This window comes from Argentina silus, assembly GCF_951799395.1.
Source record: "Argentina silus genome assembly, chromosome: 6".
NCBI lineage: Eukaryota > Metazoa > Chordata > Actinopteri > Argentiniformes > Argentinidae > Argentina > Argentina silus.
Window position 1 is genome coordinate 12,620,464 of NC_139660.1, and position 21,932 is coordinate 12,642,395.

The 21,932-nt window shown below is 39.3% G+C and overlaps 1 protein-coding gene across 1 annotated transcript; it reads right to left on the minus strand.

Moving 5' to 3' along the window:
• Nucleotides 1-7: 7 nt before the first annotated feature.
• Nucleotides 8-11,084, minus strand: dph5 (diphthamide biosynthesis 5). The gene is made up of 7 exons (XM_083672144.1): nt 10,758-11,084; nt 9,536-9,660; nt 8,576-8,684; nt 6,869-6,989; nt 5,372-5,411; nt 2,745-2,848; nt 8-2,277 (listed from the first exon to the last, which is right to left on the minus strand). The coding sequence occupies exons 1-7, from the start codon at nt 10,890-10,892 to the stop codon at nt 2,045-2,047; spliced, it is 867 nt and encodes a 288-aa protein (XP_083528270.1). The 5' UTR covers nt 10,893-11,084; the 3' UTR covers nt 8-2,044.
• Between the last annotated feature and the right edge of the window lie 10,848 nt (nt 11,085-21,932).

Below are 21,932 nucleotides of genomic sequence, written 5' to 3' on the forward strand. Positions count from 1 at the left end.
AGAAAAAAAAAAAAAAAGTAAATAACTTAGTTATTGACATTCCATTCCTATTTGAGGTGCCATGCCTGACTTTGGATTTCCACAATTCTCTGTGAAAATCTGAATATACAATGACATATCTGCTCATGTCATCTGAAAGGGATAGAGATGTCTTACTTTTAAAACATCTGACCCTAGAGAAAAGATTGGAATTGCCATTTCTGATCATTGCAATTATTTTCACCATATAGTATCAATAAACATCAACATCTTTGGCCTTCATAGCTTTAAAAAAAGTGCACGTAAGAAAGCTAAACTTGTTGAACAGACCGATTACTTAATACCGTAACTGATTGTGGTACACTTTACCGAGAGCAGACAGTTTTGTGTTCATAACAGGGTTCGGGTCAATTCAGGAAGTTAATTGAATTCCAATTAGATCATTGAAAAATGGGCATTCATTTTCAGTTATTTTTCAATTAACTGAAAATCTGAGTATGTGGGTATATTTTAAATAGAAACTCACAGGGTGTTCTTTTAATAAAAAAAACTTTGGAATTGAAATTTTAGCTTCAAATCACTTCTGATTCCCCTAGTTCATTATACAGACTTGTTATAAGCATGTACAACTGTTATATCTTACATCTTACAAAGTTATTATCTGACATTGAGCAAAAAAAAGCATCATGCCTATAATAAGTTAAACTGTAACTAAGGCTGTCAAAGGGCTGTGTAACGAGTTGATTTTTTCATACAAATACTAGCATTTCATTATTTTGATACATGCATGCAATGAATTTAGCTGTCCAAGTATTTAATACAGGAAAGATTTGACCTGGTTTAAATGTTTTAAATAACTAACAAGCTGATAATATTATTTCAGACAGCGCACATAAACTTCCATATACATACAGTATGTTTAAGTACCTGGCTCTTTATTTTCCAAGAATACACATAACATCAAATAACTTGAGCTTCACTTAACCAAGACACTATTCTGAGTTCCTCAATTACCCTTCTTATTTCCTCTTCAACCACTGTAATGGGATTTAATGGCATGACTCCTTGGTGTCACGGTAGTCTGGCAGCCCTGGTGGCAAGGACGTGAAATTGAAAATACCAGATGTTATAAACCAAAGTGATCACTGACTCATTTAGAGTTCTTCTTGATGGCTTAAACCATGTGTGAAACTGAAGTTCACATGCATTAGCAATAACATACATGACCACAACAGTAACAATTTCTGCAAAACAGTTAGTCATTTCTTATTGCTTTTACTCAAAATGGAACTGTTAACCACAATTTGAAAAACAGTTAACACTACTCTTTACATAAGACACAACTTTCTATATTGTGTAAATGTTGACAACCAAAATGTAATTATTTCCTTACAGCATACAGCTTTCTCCCATAATAGTGAATCTACTCCATACTACTCTCATTGCTCAACAGTTCAACTGACATTCAGTAATGGATTTTTTGTTGTTGTTACTCTCCGCTTATTTCAGAATATTTTAGATGAATTTGATTTATATTTATAGTAAGCATTCATATTCTCTGTAACAGAGGCAGAACTACAAAAGGTTTTTCTGCTGAGTGAAATTCTTACTGTGATTTTCTCACCTTTGTTTTCAATTGAAAGTTGGCCAACCTGCACAATGCATATCAATGGTTATAGTTACTATTTAGTGTCATTATGAAATTAATGGTGGAATTAATTTTTCATTAGATTAATGAAATGCACTGATTTGCTTTTGTGATATATATTGAGAGTTGTAGTGCATTTTGCAAAATACATTTTTGGCAAATGCATTAACTGTTTAGGGGAATGTGTTAACTGTTTTAAACAGTTGAATACTGTTTCAAGAAATGTGCTCAGGCAATCAAGACAAACTGTTGATTGAAAAAGCTTCACTTAATTGTGGTGTGTTCCGGACCTACTGGTGCATCGATGTTGGTCAAGGTTAGGTACAGTACATCAGGTTTTATGTCTTTGGCTCCAAATCCAATGTCCAACAAATGTGTTGGTGCATAGCACCCCTTGATATGAGGAGAGGGGGTATGTTAGGAAGTGTATGTTGAGCTGTCAGTCATCTTGAGATCTTGCAGAGTTTCAGGGGCAGCTGACAAGCGCAGCATGTCCACCTCCAGTGGGTGCAGGTGGCCCGTCACGATCATGGAGTGCAGTGGACCGCCAAGGTCACATGATGCCAGCTGACGCAGAGTCCCTGTGAGAATGGCCTGGTTATCAGCCCCCACTCTGGCCAGGCCGACACAAATTGTCTCCTCTGTGAAGGCTAGATGGAAGTAGGCAGACAAAATAAGTATTTTTTTGCATGTTCAGCCACAAATTGTATTGTTGTTGATAATTTCAGAACAACAGCAAAATTGCATCATGCTCAGAGTATTACAGCTGTATACAATTGTATGTGCATAATGCCTAACAACATGGTCAGTGGTCATGGGCATGGCTGAGTGAGCTTGACAACAGGGGGTCAAAGTAGTCTCATTTTTGCTCTGCTACCGCCATCAAGAAAATTGTCATTTAAAACAATTGGCTCTGGGAAACTTTTTGCACTGTCTGTGCGTTCAGCCAGTTTGATATACAGTCGGAGTAGTTAGATAATCTCTTATTTAGGAGGGGCACAACATGATTTCAGTGGGCTTCACAAAGTAAACGGTTGAGAAGCGTTTTCACAGAATGACGGGCACTAACCAAACTGTTAATTTGATGCATCAAATCTGCAGCGAGACAGTCACTCACCGAGGTCGTCTTCCCGCTCCCTCCTGTTCTGTACTATCTCAAGTAGTTGCTCAGCTGCTTGTCTCACAGTCATATACCTGGGGGGTTCGTAAATCTTACGGCCCCTTAATAAAGAAGAAGACAAACTGATTTAGTAAGAAGGACCAGTTTCATGTACAGTGTTTTTTTGTTTTTTTTCCCAACTCCCTAGCTACTGCTAGATCTGAGAGTATTGGACAGGTATAAGCAATGGATTCTATCAAATCTACAAGAGTGGCTATGGGGTAGGGGCTAGGGACAATTTGGAATCTAGCAATCCAGCACACTGAGGTCGAGGAGCCACTGTGTTACCACTAGACATATTCAATGGCACAGGGAGGGCAAAAAGGACAAATCATAATTGGAGGCACGCCAGTGTTTGCACTGTTATACAGACCGATGTTCAGTACAAAATTAATAATCTAAAAGTGTATGTCTCACCATCCTTCATACATTCGTATTCAAGTGAGATCTGATCTGATGTCTAGCAGTGGTAGGTAATAGTTCAACTTGTGCTGGTGATCAGAACCATGATAACAGTGAAGGAGTCATTTGTACGGTAAATCTACAATATGTCTGTGAAGCAAACTACAGAACTTTTTGATAACTCAACTAGTGCTGGAAAGAAAACTTTCAAAAAAATGTCAGAATTGCTTGGCTGGGGGAAAAGATGGGGTCTTTTTCTTGTGGCTTATACAGTATGGCACGCATCTCACTGTGCAAACATTTCATTTTAACCAAAATCATAGAGCATGTGTTCATTCCATTTCCACGTAATAACATATGCACCAATAAATCTGGGAGAAATTAAGACTCTTTTCAGGCTAAATGAAAACCATGCTTTCCCATACCTCACCCCTTAAACATTTCTGCCTTACATGGCAGATTACTGAAGTCCATTTCAGCTTTTATAGGTTGACATATAAAACGGAGTGAAGTGCATACTCCTGTAGGGAAAACAATTGCAGGACACCACAACGTGACCGAGGAGTTTCCAACCTTCCTGCAAACCGATATGTGATACACATTACCATGACATAAGCTATCAGGGTTGTCGATTTCTTAAATATGAGACACAGGAGACATGTTTAAGACCAGACGTATACAGTATGATCTTTTTCAGAAAATGATTCCTAACTACCTGTTTTTGTTCGCACAGAGACATCCATAGTCAAGGTGGTTAATGACCTTAGAGATAATGCTGACCAAAAATAAAATGCTCTCTGTCCTTGCACTGTTGGACCTGAGTGCAGATTTTTATGCTGTTGACCATGATTCTTCTAGATAGACTTGAGAAGTGGGTTGGCCTCTCAGATCCGGTTTTTAACTGGTTTGGGAGTTTTTTGTTGCCCTGTGTGACCACTTCTGAACAAGGTTCCACTTTGGGTCCTGTATTCCTCAGTCTGTACATGCTAGTTGTGTAGTCATGTTGTGTTATCAGAAAGCACGCTGACGACACAGATTTACATAGATAGCGCCATTGATGCCTTGGTTTTGTGTTACTGATATAAATCTATGGATGCCACAAAACCTTCTCCAGCTACACCAGGACAAGACTACGGTACTAGTCATTGAAGCAAAGGTCCAGAGAGAGAAACTGTCAGCAAATTGAAAGTCACTGGCACTAAACACCAAGGACTAGGAAAAAAATCTAGGGGTCAGACTCTGATGTTGAATTTTGAGGCCCACATTAAAAATGTGAGCAAATCAGCTTTTCATCACCTGAGGAACATTGCTAGTGGGAGGCCACTACTAGAATTTAGACTGTTCCAAAACCAAGATATAAAATATCTGGTGAGGTAGCCATTAACTACTATGTCACAGCCTCTGGAACAGTCTGCCAGAGATCTGAGGAATGCAGAATTTTTTGTTTTTAAAATAAATCTTAAGACATCTTGCTTTTACATTGCATCTGCATCCTGAAAAGAACCTTTATCTCCAAAAAGTAAACTTTTCAGAAATGTAGAAAAATGTTTTACATCCAATGCCAGGTATTCTTGGGATTTCATGATGATGATGATGATGTTTTGAATAACTAATCTTGGTCCTAGAGTCATGAAAACTTCACAGGAAAAATTCTACAAAATGGTAAATACAAGGTTGTAGGACACTGACAATAGGATGCTTTCATTTTATTGCATTGCATTAGTCTCTACAGTCCGTTCGATCTGTTTTTTAATTGTTTGAACTTATGGCTGTAATACTTTTATCATCTTCTGAATGTTTTTATCTTGCTGTATTTTTATTCTCTCTTTGTTTTTATTATTTCTTTCCTGTGAAGCTCATTGTATTGCAGTTTTGTATGAAATATGCTATGCAAATAAAGTCTGATTGATTAACCCAATGTGTGATGATGGCACTGATAACATACAGTAAGTCCAAGTCAAACAAACTGTGTTTTTTAACTTGCTGGCTTGGTCACTCTCCAGCTGCCAGTATGAACATGTTAACTTGCTGGCTTGGTCACTCTCCAGCTGCCAGTATGAACATGTTAAGTGAATGTCTGCAAAAAAAAAATCAATATGCCCCCATTTCAGGGCCATGCCATGCAAAAACTCAGACCATATATAAATACCTACACCCAGCATTGGGGTAAAGGAGCGACTTACCTCATCAAGTTCTCCATTGATTGCTCTTTGACTTTGATATCTAGAATGAAAGAGAAAGTGTTGCATGATAATAATTCTATATGTGGAAAATTCCCTTTCCCTCAAATTGGCTGTGAACAGCAGATTATGTTGACCATGACAAGGGACCCAGGAGTTATTTTCTTTTACCCAGATGTGTTTTTAAGACAGTTTGAATAACTAAATATCAATTTTAACCTGCCCTGGTCATAATCTGTATAATCATGCATAATTTCTCACATTAAGTAATATCGACCATCATGTCTGTGATCCTTCCACAAAGAGGAAGACTGACCTTAATAACAAATACATTGGAACAATGCATCAGTATCAGTCAAATTATGACAATTGTAGTGGCTACAGATTCATTGCATACAAACTTTTCCTCTTTATCATGTAGATGCATTGAGTGCCTTTTTGTCTGCTCGAGTAATGATAGATGGACCAATCAATTTGGATCATGGGGCGCCCACTTAGAGTTGAACGAACGTGTCTGCTTTTGATGTCTGCGCTGGTGTAATGTCTCTGATTCATGTCCTTTTTCTCATATGGATGTGGAGGTGACTTTGCCAAGCCAGGCTTTCTCCCAATTTGCCATTGAATTAATTAGGTTAATACCAGCAAGCTCACACATGCGCGTGCACACACACACACACACACACGCACGCACGCCCTTTTGCAGCCAACACCTGGGGACACTGAAGCCTATGAAGACAATAAGGGTGTGACCCAGAATGTGCAGCCTCCGAATCTCTTACTCTGAATTATAGAGCTGTCCCCTTCTGCACTTCATAACACGGCAGTATCCAATCCTCTGTGTCAAAACCCAAATATCAGTAATGCTCAAATAAACATAAATTATAAGCATTCGGGCCATCTGCCTCTGTTGTGCAGTCACAGCCTCCTCCTCATTACAGAAACACACTTACTAGGCCGGCATTGTGACTGTGATTGAGGTTGGTTTAATGTGTACCCATGGGATGACACACAGGGGAGACACACAGGGGAGAAGGCCTGTATGTAGTTTGAATAGAAACAGTAATAATGTGGAGGTTGGTCTCTGGGGTGAAAGTGTGTAGGTTTGATTGATGGGGCAGGCTGGTCCTCTCTCTCTCTCACACACACACACACACACACACACACACACACACACACACACAAAGATATTTCCTCCACCTGGGGTGAAGGAACTAGTCGCAGTGGTAGTTTGGCTGGAATCTGAGGGACTGTCTGTCTGGTGAATCACTCAGACACATATGCAAGGTTATGACCTCCCATGTTACCTCACTATGTGCTCTAGGTGTGACCAGAACCCAACTTTGAACTTAAATAGCCAGTATAATGTTTACAATCTGGTACAAATAGGCATATACTACTTTTCCACAATTTCTGCATTGTATTGTATATGGACATTTGTGATTTGTTACAACACACTCCTTGATTGTAAATAACTTCCGAGAGCTGTATTGTAACACTCACCAAGCAGGCAAAGTGTGTGCATCCCAGTGTCCCGGTTCTTCTTGATTTTATCATAGAAGCTCTCTGGTTTCCAGGTGTCTGTCCAGAACACAATCGATACAGTCTCTCCAAAGTTGTACAGCTGTTAAGAGAAAAAAATAAATCTTAGCAAAATAATTTTTCACCCAAATTACAAACATCATCATCTTAAAGTAATTTTAATTAAGTCATAGAGCCCCACTATTCTTTTCCACGTTAATTTGAGATGATTTGGACATGAAATAAAAAACAACGTAACATTGTCTTCTATTGTTTTTTGGTAAAACAATGCTAGTGGTTACTGGTTGGTGACAGAGACTTGATCAACAGAACCATTGCATATATTGCAGTCTGTCCTCGTCTATAGACTGCTTTCAAGGTAAGAAACAAATATGTGATTTTGTAATTTGGAAGAACATGGGTTAGGGAAAACATGGGTTATGTTTTTTGTGTTTTCTCCACCATTTCTGACCATGGCGGTCAGTTGCTTAAATGCATGACTGTTTTGTTGATTTGTGGTTCATTTGTCTGACCATCTGTGGGTGTCTGAGTGCTCGCTCGTGTGTGTGTGTGTGTGTGTGTGTGTGTGTGTGTGTGTAATAAACAATGACTCGTGAGAAGAACCTGACTGCTGCCGCAGACTGGTTTGCAAATGTCCCAAGGTGCTTCCTGTTATTCACAAAATATGGCATCACATGGTACATGAGCCACACTGGCATAGTGGACAGCAGGGACACTCTCACCCACTCCTGCCCCCCCATTTAGCTAACACAGTGGCAACGCAGTGAAAGACAAATGCACTGACATTATGAAGAATAATATCAGTCAGTTTCAGCACAGTGCTGGTCTGATAGGACAACATTCCTCCCAAATATGCATAACGCTAGTTCTAAATTTACAGCTCACATATTCCAAACAATTTAAATTGAAGTTAGGATAGAATATAGTATATATAGAATAGTATAGAATATAACCTCCCCACACACAACCAAACTTGACCTGGTCACACCTTGCAATCTGTAATTCAAACAACAAAGTGGGCTCCCCGCCACCTTTTTGCTATGGGTCTGGAGAAATGTAACCACTTTTGCATTGCTTACAAACAATGGAGTAAAACAACCTTATATTTTGGGTTCTGATGTCTTAAGACTAAGCTCATGAGGCATTTAAAAATTATATTCTTCAATAATCAATGGCTATATATCATTCATTTAAAAGTACAGAAATTGTTTTAACAATTACAGATTGCCTCTAAGCATGATACCTCCTTCAATAAAACAGCAACACCCCCACTCTTTCACTGCTCACTAGCACTGGCTTTCAGTTGCCAGATCTCTTCCAGTTCTAGCTCTTGCGTCTAGCTCTAATAACGAACCCCCCCATATGCTAGCATTAATGCTAATCTTTGAGGTACTGAAGAGAGCCCCAGCTGCACTAAGCTAGCTGGGCCCCACCCAGAGAGGCAGGGTCAGACAGCTGGGCCCCTGCACTCACAATACCCTTCCCTGACAGGTCAATACAGGGGCACTTTATGGATGGGCTGGGATGGGCCTAGCATTCAGGGTGATTGGTGCTGCTCTTCTGTCTCAGTTCATAGACCCCACAAGGATATAAATTCCCAATGGCAATTATGCACTTTGATTAAATACTGATGTATTTGTTTTAGCTTTTAGCTTTGTGTGAACCAACCTGGAGCCCACAGCACCCAACTGCGTTCATGATGGAGGCGTTATGGATGACCCTGTACTGTATCCCAGCATTCACTGCTCTTAGGACCAAGTCACTGTGGGTGGTGGCCCTAAAAGAAGAGAGACGTTGAGTATTACAAAGAACATAACCTTGTGTGTTGTTTAAAACGTGATGACAAAAGAACAAAGATAAACCTTCGACTAAACATTTCACATTGCTGCTCCCCTTCCAAACCGACTGCCGATTCTGTAGATTAGATTCTGTAGGTTTTGGAAGCATATCTTGCACTGGGCAATATGACTCTTAATGTTCCACTGCATGATTTTAAATGTGCTAAACAAATGAATAAATACAGAAATAAATAAAAAACTTGGCCCGAAAAGAATCCTTGGTCTCAAATGTCATTAACTTTATTGAAACCAAGCATTCTTGGGAGCAAATCATGACCGTGGAAAGCTGAGGATTGGACTGACCCTCCTGGTCAGTGGTTTTGGAAGGGGAAAAATTGCTGAGCCAAACATTCTGCTGATCTTAACCAATGACTTAGAGCACCATTCAAGTGGCTCTAGCAGATGGCAGTGCGGTACAATGTACCAGTGAATCTTTCCAGAGGCTTTCTGTGTTTCGATAGCTGAGAACTGCTCACCAATTAGCTCAGACGCAAAAGCTGTAGAAACACTTTGCTAAATCGTGTGGTGCTCTGTCGAGCATTTCCGCCATACCAAACAATGTTGTGTGATAGTGTTTTTCAGGCGATTTTAATTTGTTTCCATTCCTTCGGTATGGTGAGCCACATGGAAACCATGGACTGTGATTATTTCAGCCTTCTAATGTTTTCTGAAACTACATGTCATGATACAGTATCCTTTTTCAGCATACAAGGACAGTAATTAATAGCCCAGATAGCCATTTTGTACACCTTTTCAAGCATACAAAGGTATAATTAATGGCCTTCCTTACCCAAATGGGTCACCCACAACAAGAAATGCCACATCACTGACATCAGCCCCTTTCAGAATCTCATCCGCTACTTGTTCCACCATATCCCTATCGGCCAGAATCAGCTCCCGTCCATAGTACTCCTCCTATGAACAGAAATCACACAATATTACACACATTACATGTATGTTTCTTGACACTTTGAAGACATGCATTATCCTTCGTAACAATCTTTTTAGCTCCCTTCAACATCAATGTCATTGCTCCTGGTCCATTACAGACCAGATAGGCCAAAAACATTGATGCCTCTCCACAGGCACAGATAGTTTCTCCTCAAACAAAGATTTACAACTTGTGAGCAGGTACTATATCATCATTGAATGGTTGTTGTGGTTTTAAAGAAAGCTGATGATTCATCAGTTGTTGTAAAGTGTCAGAACAGATCTCAATGCAGTGGCTCAGCCTCTGCAATAGTTATGGTGTCACTGTCATGCAACACTTTCAGGAATAACGTTGTTAAGTCTTTCAGCATCATTCGCTGTAAAAGTGAAGGCTACCCAGCGGTGGTGATCAAAGGGACTTTCAATGATTGAACTTTTGTCCCCATTTCACCTGCTTGCACCCTGTTCTTTTTAGCTATGCACAATGCACTGACTAGAAACTGTGGATCTAGTTATATCCTAGCATTATCATCCTCTTTAACAGGCTGCCTATTATACTAGCAATGCTTACTCCATTCACTCATTAGTAGACACCATAGACCTACCTTCATCTATTTCTAAAGCTGCAGTCTGTAAGAATAGTGCATACACCATCAGCGAATGTGCCACCAACAAAAGCAAAAACACATTATCAAATGCAAATGGCACTTGATTTCTATGATAAATTATATGATAATAAATTAATCATACTAATCTTATTAAGGTATTTTCATACTCATCTACATCAAGGTGTATATCATTAGTTGAAATGGCAGGAAAGATCTTATACTCACTGTGACTTTGAGCGTAAGAAAAGAAAAGTACTGATTGTAAAATCTGATTGTACTTTGCTCTCAAACAATGATAGTGAGTGACACTTTTTTGATGTGACAATGGCAATACAGTGGAACAATATGTTCCTCATAGGTATATATATTATTAGATTCATATATATTATAAAGAGGAACTACACTATATAGGCACAATAACATTTAGGCTACTGTCTGGAGGCACCATGTTCACAGATGAAATATTCAACCTACCAATGCATCTTTCCCAACTGTCAATATGGACGTGTAGGCTTCCAAGTACACACGGCTGCATTGTTTTACTATTTCTAGCCCCTTTACGGTAATGTCTTTGGCATCTCCTAACCCAAGCCCGATGAAGTACAACATAGCAACGTTGAAATATCACAAGTAGCTAATACCAATGTTTTTTAGGAGCTACAGTAGCAATGACATCACTCGCGAGAAAACGAGTTAGATCGCACTGCTGAACCAACGTTTAAGATTAACAAATGTGGCTTTTGAACGCTAAGTTTAACATTAATATTTACTGAGTTGTTACAACATGGGGCAGTTGTAAACAACTCACGTGTAGCTGCATTGGATAAACTGACATACGCCTTGCCGCAAATGACGCAGAATTTTACGACGCAGTCGCAATTGCCCGTCCACTCTGATGCAGAAGGACACATCTCAATATTCTGGGACCCCTACCTCACAATTTTGTCATTATGAACAGATAGAAGCACATGCTTTTAATCAACATATACATATCTTTGTATAGTTCTAAAACTTTAGCTTTGGTTAATATAGAAATCCAATGAATAGGGTGCTGCAATTTGCTGGTATGTGAAAAGTTATGTGAAAAACTTGTGTAGAAACTGTATTGTAATTATGAGGTATATTCTCAATATAACATAATTTGTCTTTCCTCATAAGATGTTTTGTCATGATGGCAAGTTTTACAATGCCTGGAGAAGTGTTAACATGACAGGAACCACATCAATTTGAAATAATACAATCCTACAATATTGGAATGCATCTACAGTGTTTGAGTATGCAACAGCAGCATAATTTGACTCACAACATCATGAGAATACAAACTGTAAAGGCTTCAATGGAGATTCACTGTTGAAAATGTGTTTTAGCCCAGGACTAAGATTAATCTGTGTCCAGGAAACTGCCCTAAAAGTCTTTTTATCTCTATTCAGTTTCTGAACATTCATAAATTGCTTTATTTAATTTAAATAACTTATATCATCATATTAGACTGATCATATCAGAACATATCAAATTAGTATTCAAGTACTTGAGTCATTCATAACACAGAAATTCAGATAATATATAATACAGAAATACAGATGATTATTAATGATGACACTACGTTGTAATTTTCTTCTTGTATGTTCGGATATTTGTCTCTTAAATGTATATTGTGTTTTTATAAGTGGATGCTGTTTGAGCCAAACAAATTTCCCTCTTTGGGATAATGAAGAAGACTTGACTTGACTGCAGCCAATATACAAAATTACAAGACATTTCACAAAAATGCAGTCATATTTTACTTTCTATGCTCTGTCAGTATTTGTCAAAGCAGAGGAGATCATAGGGTTGTGTTTTGCTCCAATTGTTCTGCTTGGTAAATGGATACTGTTGTCATGGTTCTAGGTATCCAGCACAGGGCCTTGCTCCGGAACTGGACCCTACAGTTCCTCTAATCTGGCTGGAATGTGTTTGGAGTTTTTATTCTAGCTGATTCATTTGATGTATTGAAAGAACAATCCCCAGGGAGCAGCACTTTCTATGGGGTTGATTTAGGACAAATTTCCAAGCACTTTATAACTAATGGAAAGAAAAGTGTTGTAGCATAGCTGAATTTGCTAAAATTGCATAGGTTTGAGTTCAGATATCTCATCATTGTGCAGAGTAAACAAATGACAGCTAATTTGGAGAAGATCTCTCTCATATCTCTCATAGCCCTTGCTTTCAACTTTCAATATCAGAATGTAAAATAATTATCAACTTTATATACATGAAACTGTTCAACGTATTTACACTGCGGCCAAATTCTCTCACGTCAGATAGCACAACTCTGTCTGCAATGATTGGTCGAGGCTCAGAGTGCCGCATTATAATGACACCACCTGTCATAAGACAATGACCGAGGCCATTGTTCATGGATTGTCATTCCAAAACAATAGTTTAAACTTGAGCTTTGCCTGTGAATTTAAATAAGACTGCAAATTATTTTATTCAGGATACTGTATGCAGGAAAACATTGCAGGCATGTTATCATTATTATTTGTCCTAGTATTAAAAGCCACAACTGATGGTCGGACATCTTGTACTAATTAGCTAGCATAGAATATTTTGTTTATCCCTATGATAAATGGATGCTATGGGGATGCTTATCCCCCAAAGAAAATGTGGATATGGATTAAAAAATGACTATTTTGAATATAATGAATATTTCTTATGTTGTCTTCTTACAGGATATTTACGGGAATTAAATAGGCCATAACTTATCTGTTGTGCAAAACTGTTTATACTGTAAACTTACCTGCTAACTTGAATGTGTAGTGGCACATTTTTGTCCCAGGATAACCCTGTTCACCCCCCCCCCCCCCCCCCCAGATAAGTACATCTCAGATTTACTGGATTGCGTATTAGTATTGTATTAGTTTACCCCTAAATACAATCAGTAGAGAACAAACTCAGTTGGTCAGAAAATTGATTCGCTGTCTTGTAATGTTTACATGAGAGACAAGATTCATCAAGTGGAAAAACATGATGGAGCGGCTATATAAGAATACTACTTATGCTTCTGTCTCTCTCTATATTGCACCAAATGGAGAAAACTTCTAATGAGAACCTGAAGAGATGGTTTGAGGGGAGAGGCCAGCAGTGTGAGGCTTTTGTGGACTGCTGCTTATCCCTGCAGCCCTTTCAAATGCCTGCTTGAATGGACATAGTGAGGCCAGCTCTAGCTATTGTGCTGGAATAGGGGGGTGCGTGCGTGCGTGCGTGCGTGCGTGCGTGCGTGCGTGCGTGCATGCGTGTATGTGCAGGGGCATGTGTGTGTGTATGGGGGGTTAGTAGTACCCTCACCCCTTTCAACCTTGACCTCCCACCACCAACTACAGACAATCCCACTGTTATTATGAATACTGTACTCATAACCTGTGCAGTCTTGAGCTCTCATCATTCAGACTTTAAACCATCACAATGAAATGAAATGAAATTGACAAAAAACAGCAACAGAATGAGTGACCACACATACAGTAAACCAAGAGGAACCAGGGGAAATGAAGGCTAAATTAGACCAAGACAGATAAGAAACCGGATCTGGTGTGGTTGCTAATACCTGTAATGGGAACTGTGGGGGGAAGGAGTGTAACAGAGGCCACCCGTACCATTGACTTGAAAGATTGTCTACAGCTGATAGCCAATAGCCAGTCATGGTGTGCTTATATAAATTGAAGGTTTTCTCTGAGTTCAAATGGACACCCAGTTTAAGGAAATTAAAATTAGATCTTAGGTTTTTTCTGCATGCATTTTTAAATCAATATGTTTTTTAGTTTGACACTGTAAATATTGTTTTGATGAGTTGGCTTTATGAATCCAAAGCTACATTTTTGATATCCTGAATTCAGTGAATGCAGCCCTTAGTTGTGTTACAGGTCCAGGTTATAGCTGAAGGAATCTCCTATGCCTAAGTCAACTCAAACATCTGGCCACTACCCTCACCACCACTGAACCACTTCATGGTCATTATTTGAATAGCTTATCAAATGATCTGTTTCTTCATGATTAGTTACTAATGGAAATTTATTTTCTCCACATCTTCCTCTCAAGCGTTTTCTAGCATGGCAGTAACAGAATTAGCTTTCACGGATGGTAATGAATGTAATATATTTCAGAATGTAAGTGAAAGAGAATGACTCGTCCAAGAGTTTGCCAGTGGTGCTTCCTCGCCATTTGTAAAGGGCAGAAAAGAGCCCGTCAACATACATTGTGCCCAGCAAAAAGGGCTCACTGAACCCTGGCAATGGGATTTGCAGCATGCCCAGATCTCTCTCTCCCTCCCTCTGCCCATTCCATCGCTGCCACGCCAGGCTGCCCCCTGCCTCCCAGCCGTTTCCACGGAAACTCCGCCAGCCCAGCATCTGAAAACAATTTGGTTCTTAATGAGAATTTACTTCAAGTGGTGGGAAAATGGGGGGTGAGAAAGAGAAGGGCGGGGGGGGCGAAGGAAGTAGGATTGAAGTTCTGCACACTCGTCATGAACTGGCCTATGCCTGTTTATGTCCTAGACTAGAGGGAGTGAAACTGAGGTTTTGGTGTGTTTAGGCTTCAAATGTCTGGGTTAAGATGGGTCCCGTTTTGTGGAGCAATTAATTAGAGAGCTGTCTGTCCCTTTATGTCCTCTCAAATAACTCCTACATTTTCTTCCTGATCAATCAAGTTGCAAAGTATTGTACAAGCAAATGCACTTTTCTTTTGAGAGAGAGAGAGAGAGAGAGAGGGATTCCACTCCTCTTCCGCAGTTGTTCACATTTATTCAAACGGGAGGAATTTGTAAGATACAGACAGTGAAGAACAACAGGACAGAAGATGAAGAGGGGTGGTTTCAAACCCAAGCCACAGTACATGAACTGGGGGGCAGCAGGAGACATGCTGCACCACAAACCAGCTTGCACTTTTTAAACCCCTGAAAAATATATTGGAAAACAAAAAGGTTACATTATCAAAGTTATTAATGTGACTCTCCTGAGAAAGGTGGTCTCCCCAATCACCTAGTTTGTCTCTCTAATTCACATTTAAAGTAAACAACCAGACTTCATCTCTGAGACATGAGACTCCTGCTCTACACACCACCACCACCACCACCCCCTTTACCTTCAATTGGGGCCCAATTAATGGGTTTGATTGTTGTTTTAGAGAGTGATTATGTAATGCTGTTCTCTGGTCCTCAGTGAGGTTATTCAGTCTGCCATAGAGAGGAGTGCCAGCATCCACTGGGGACTCTCTTTTGTCCACTGGTTACTTTGTTTCCCCCCAGTTTTGTTTGAGTTCAGTCAGCCAGTGGCAAATTGTCCTAGCAGTAAGGGGCAATCCGGTACTGTAGTGAGTGTCCCTCTCACCAACATTTAACTATTTCCCAATCTTGAGCTCATGGCTCAATCTGCTACAGACCAGCTTGAGGACAGGAATTGCACAATCATATATCTGGGAAGCCCAAACTTTTTGTGAGATTTCAATTGTACATAGTAAAACATTTGTCATGGTTTCAAAATATTGCCTTTACTGATAGACAAAGCTATCTGTACTCATCGCCCCACAACCATTTCACAGCCTCTAGCCTCATTGCCATTTAGTCTCACACAGCCTACAAGATGTATTGTTCTGCTGCTCTTTTTTGTAAATTTGCAAATTAGTTATTGCTATTTTGTTAATACTTTGCTATTTTGTAAATTTCTTGTCAATATTTGCTATTTGTTTTTTATGTCCATGCACCAACCTCACCAAGTCAATTTCCTGTATGTGCAAATATACTTGGCCAAATAAAAGAATTCTGATTCTGATCACAATGAGATTGTAATAATGAAATTCATCACCTGGTTGCATTAAATCTTGGCTAGTCCATACATGTAGGTCAGCATTACAGTTCAGTTATTACACATCTAAAAACGACAAACACAAACAGCAGCACCAAGTAATTCAATCCATTCAAATAAACAAATAGCAGTCTCTCCCATGGCTTGCAGTAGGGAAGTCACCATTCCCCTACGTCAGGTTGTTGTTGCTGCTGTGAACCAGACATGTCAGGGGAATTTTGAATTTATTTTTTGGGGTCTAGTCTGTTTTCATGCCAGCTGACCCCCCAGTATTACACTTTGGAGAGGCCTGCTCATGGAACTGCCCTGTAACCCTGTAACAGAGGAAATGAGGACAGAGGGAATACAAATGATGTTTGTCACTTTAACCATGCAAATGTATCCGAATGGGTTTGCACCACAGTCTTCTGCTCACCTCACCTGTGTAAGTCAGCTGAGCTAAAGCTCAGGCATCAACTCAGTGATTTCAGTGTTCCCCACTGGTTTTGAACCTGTGTCATCTGTGCACTGTGTTAGTCCACTGAGCTAAAGCCTAGGGATCTGCATGAAGGGCTAATGTTCACCGTGGCACATACAGTACATTACACTAACACAAGTCTTAGAGAAGGTTATCGGAGTGTAGTTCACTGAACCAAAGATGTTGCATATTGTTGAGATATTACTTTTCCTATTTTTTCAATGGGATTTTTGGAAGAGACAGGAAATATGGCACCAGTCCCATGTAGGGATTACATTTATGACCAATCATCACACAGTTTTTTAATCAACATGTTTAGAATGCGCATATGTTCATGTGGATGACTAACAATGAGAGGAATTTAAAGGATTTCCAGAATGGCTCACTTCCTCTGACATACAAGCTTCCCCTCAGAAGCTTGTCCTCGGCAGAGATACACACAGCCCCTGCAGAGATACACACATCCTTCCTCCAGAGATAGTTCACAACTTTGTTCAAAGGGAAAGTGGAAAAAATTAGTTTGAAGTGGTGAAATGTGACAATTGAAATATGGCTCTGGTGGGAAGGGGATGGTAGATGAGCAAAAAGAAGAGGGAAATGCGAAAAAAACATCTGAACATGGACGAAGGTGAGGATGCAGTGGCTCATGCAGGTCATAACTTTAGCCTTACTCATTATTCTATTGTTTGGGTCATGTCTGGGTGAAATAAACTTTATAAGAACCGGTTCAGTAAGTGGGGCTTGATTTACAATAAACACAATCTGATTCAGGTTGATAAAAACAACATCAGGTTTGTCGGTTAAGTGATCCTCTGTAGCTCAGTTGGTAGAGCATGATGCTAACAATGCTTAGCTTGTGGGTTTAATTCCCACTGGGACCATATATACTGAAAAATGTATGCACTAACTGTAATGTATATATGTTTGGATACAAGTGTCAACTAAATGGCATATATATATATATATATATATATATATATATATATATATATATATATATATATATATATATATATATATATATATTTAGTGCCCTTTGTTGTGTGTTGTGCAAATTCAGGCAAATTCTAATAAGTGAATCTGGCCCTAGGGTGAATGAGCTGGTGGAGCTGTGGAACAGAGGCCCACCATAATGTTAAATAGCGGACCCCAGTGTATGGGTGCACACCAGCAGAATGGACCTGTCCTTCTCTGGGCTCCTCTTAGCATTCAGTGGAGCACTCATTACAAATGCAAAGCCCCAGTGTTCAAGTCCATGGGGCTTGAATGAACCCCCTTTGTGCGGTAATTGGAGATCGTTCTGTGGGGGCTAACAAAGAACTACTGGGTCTCCCCTCCTCTCCACTGCTCTCTTTCCCACTATCTCTCTCCCTTCATCTCTCTGCTCCTCTGTCACTCTCATTACACTCCACGCTCCCCCTTCCCCAACAGTTGTGTAACTTGTTAAGTTGTGTCGCATAAAGATACAACAATAACTTGCAAGAATGTCTAGGACTGATTCAGGTTCAAGTGTTATGTTGCAGCAAAATTTACCAAAAGTAAAAAAATGTGTATCAAGAAACTAATTCAACATTATTTCATCTGCCAAGCTGTAACAGTCTCTCAGATGGTATCATTCAGATTGTACTATAAATGTGCCAAATAGTACAATTGCAGCTGTTCAAACACCTACAGAATCAGTAGGTTTGTGTCCAGTTTCTGCTCAAGTGTTTGACCTGGCCTAAATAAGCTATGCAAACAGGATCTGTAAGAGAGAAATTCTAGTTCTAAGCTAGAAATGTTGTCATGTCCTAGTTGAACCGGAGGGTTGAGCTTGGAAAATCCAAGATCCACCTTCTAAGCAGAAGATGGTATTCTCGTTGGAGAAGTGAGTATAAAGAATAGAAAAAAATAAAACAGTGATAGACATAGAGATAAAAGTGGTGTAATCACATAAATTCATGTTTGTAATGGATGTCTAAGATACCAACTCACAGTTATGTTGCCTTCCTGAGACTTGAAGTATTGTACTTACTCCATTTAATTAGAAACACCTTACGCTTCACTGGCTGACTTAAAGAGGCAATCTGGGATTCAAAAAACAACAAAGTAGTCTCCCCGCCACTTTTTTGTTAAACAGCTGAGGGATGGAGCTGGAGAAATGTAACCACTCTCAAATTCATAGACGAGCTATAGATGCAAGGAATGACCATCCATAACATCAACATGATAGTTTTAACCATGTTTTGAAACTAAACAGAGAAAAAAATAATATAGGATATATATATACGATAACAGGGTTTCATTGTAAGCATCATCATCAAGGTTATCAAATTGCATCAAGGTCAAAATGCACAAGAGAAATAAGGTAGGAAAAGAGATAGTTGTTTTTGTAAGGGTAATGGGTAATGGGTAATGGGTAATGGGTAATGGGTAAGGAAGGGAGTAATAGGGTAGGAAACGTAGAGATAGTCTGTTTTAGTAAGGGTAATGGGTAATGGGTAAGGAAGGGGTTAACTGACACTGGTCATCAAAGGTTAGGGCAATTTCAATTACTTTTAATTTAATTAGTTTCATGTGAATTGAACGAAGTGACCTGTATGTAGAACTGTTTTAATAAGGATATATGAAATTGGAAATTTGAGTAGCGTGCCATTCTGTAATTTTTTGACGGATCGTTACCAAACTCAGTAAAGGTCTTCAGAGTTATGTCCTTGATGTCAACTGACATGTGAATTGAACCAAGTGACCTGGATTTAGAACTGTTTTAATAGGGCCATATGAAATTGGAAGTTTGATCAGTGCATCATTTGACATCAATGCATGGTTCATACAAAAAATGATTTTCACAGATATGAAGCTAGGATTCGGGCCAAAGTAGTGTAGTCAAGAAATGAAAGAATTGTGTTTTGGGCAGTTGTGTTCATTGAAAGTAGAAGTAATGAAAGTTGTTGAAAATGTTTATAAAGGTTCTCTTTAAACCAACACAAATGCTTAATTGGTCATGCTCAGCTATGATTGGTGTTGGTGCAATTGCTTCCATTGGTTTTTTCTTTTAGATTGTTTGTTTTTGTTGAGGGAGGTAAAGGAGCAACTTGGAATAACTCAAAATTGTGGATAATTTCCTAAAACTTGCCCATTTGGAAGAATATACGAGACAGAAAGATAAATGTGTAAAACATGTTGATTAACATATTCTTTCTGCAAACCATCCATGAGATGAATTAATGTTTTTGTCAACTCATGCATTGTCATTTGAATTCCATGAGACCTATAGCATTACAAGGCAGTCCTCAACCATTAAAATACAGATTTTAATCATGTTTTGTTGTAAAATTAGTTGACTTCACAATGCCAAGGTTTGTCTAATAAATGGTGCCATAACTAGATAAAGACTTCAAAACAATAACAAGAGTAATGACAGTGCAAGACAAGAACCAGGAACCGATGTCAACATGGAGGGGAAACAAGGTTCAAATAGATGGGTTTTCTCCCTGCAAGTGCCAGCTGTAAAAACATTAATTGTACACCGCTGAACACCGCTAACTAATACCAGCTTTGTGTCTTTCAAAGTGCAGGACACACTGTGCGAAAGGGCTGTTGCAAGAGATGTTGTTATTGTTCAAGAGATTAGTTTTTTACTCTCATCCTGAAGTCACCTTGGCTTGTCAGCAGCTATTGCATTGTTCTGGTCCAGGGTGGGAAAAGAACTTGACGACCTTAAACATCTCCCTGGCTATGAATGTGACATTTTAGGCCTTGTGGAAAGAAATACAATTATACACTTTTACAAAGGAGTGCCCCCGCCCTTCCAAAAAGGACAGAAATAAAAAGAAATATATTTGTGGCTGTATTTACATACTGTTATTATTACCCAGCTGTCAATCACCCCTGACACAATGTAAAGAGCATCCCCCAACATTTATGTCCGACTCATTTTGAAAGGTTAGTCTCACCGGACACAGGCTTCCCAGGAAAGCCAAGGCCAGCTGTCGACTGAAGATAAACTACTTGACAACTCTCTCAGGCTTTACTCTGCGTACTGTGTACCCACCCCCACACCCCCGCCTCACGTAGGTGTCTGGGCCCTCTGGTTGGTCACTGTAATGTAAGTTGATGTTGCTAGGACGGCAGTTGCTTGAACACACTACTGTTCTGCTTCACTGACCAAATAAACTTGAAATTACGGTAAGTGGGATTTGATTGGACAAAAATTGCATCTGTGAGATAGCAGCCATTTGCTGACATTAGAAATACTGTAGGTCACATTTATTGCAAACATATTGACCCTGGGATCACGTTTCAAGTTCAGACAGGCGTCATTTGGGTATGGTACAATTCTAACTTTGACATGTGCTATGGGGCAGCAAATGAATAGGATGCATATCTTGGAATTGGATTTATCAAGACTAGACCATCTCTGTGTTTGTTTTGAATACTGGCACTTTTTTGCCTTCTCTGGTAGTCCATGGGTTCTAATGCCCTGGCCAGACATTTTCATTGTGTACAGTAGACCCAGAACAGCTAGAGAGTACAGTACATCCATGTACTGTATGATAACGGCTAGATAAACAAACAGCAATTCCAATGTCACTGACTTAATGGTTTTAACCATCAGGAAGTAAAATGCAAAAATTACAAAATTGCATTCCCAGGAAATGTCTTCACACACAAAGCTAATTGCTAATTTGAGACTAATATGTTCTCTTGCTTGACCTATATCTGATATACATTTATGAGGAAAGGGTTAATACAAGGTTTCACTTTATGTTTCTTATGAAAGCCTATTTTAAAAAGATTACATTTCAGGTCAAATACACAAATACGTTTCGTACGATACCTGGAGGTCCTTGGGTGAAGGTGTGAGTCAACACAAAATGAATTCACCCCCAACAGAGGATTATGGCATCACATTGTTGAATCAACACACATTCAAACACACACGTCACAGACCGACAGACAGAGCACACAGCATACACACTGATGTAGACCGAATTGGGTGATATTAAAGGAGTCCACACACTGCTTCTGTTACATTACTGTAATTCTAATCCAATATCTGAAAAATACATTGATAGCTTTTGGATGCGCAGTTACACATTTTCATCAAACATTTTCATGGGAAAATTAACCTAGCAAATATGTCTTCCTTACATTAGCCTTAAAACTATTATAGAGTGTGCAGTACAACTTGGTTTACAGTTGGTCTCAAAGAGATTGGCGAGGTCCGTCACCCTCCTCTCCAGATCACAGTGTACTAGCTGGCTAAAGTGATGGCATGTTTATTTGTCCTGGTTATTTGTCCTGATGTTGAACCCCTATATCAAAGAATAGATCAAATATCCGTATGTCACCATCTATGTATGACTGTCCCTA

Coding starts and splice junctions, on each gene's coding strand:
- dph5 (XM_083672144.1), bottom strand. CDS start 10,892: ATGTTGTACTTCATCGGGCTTGGGTTAGGAGATGCCAAAGACATTACC. Junction 8,685..9,535: donor GTTGTGGGTGACCCATTTGG/GTAAGGAAGGCC, acceptor CTCTTCTTTTAG/GGCCACCACCCACAGTGACT. Junction 5,412..6,868: donor GCACACACTTTGCCTGCTTG/GTGAGTGTTACA, acceptor CTTTCATTCTAG/ATATCAAAGTCAAAGAGCAA.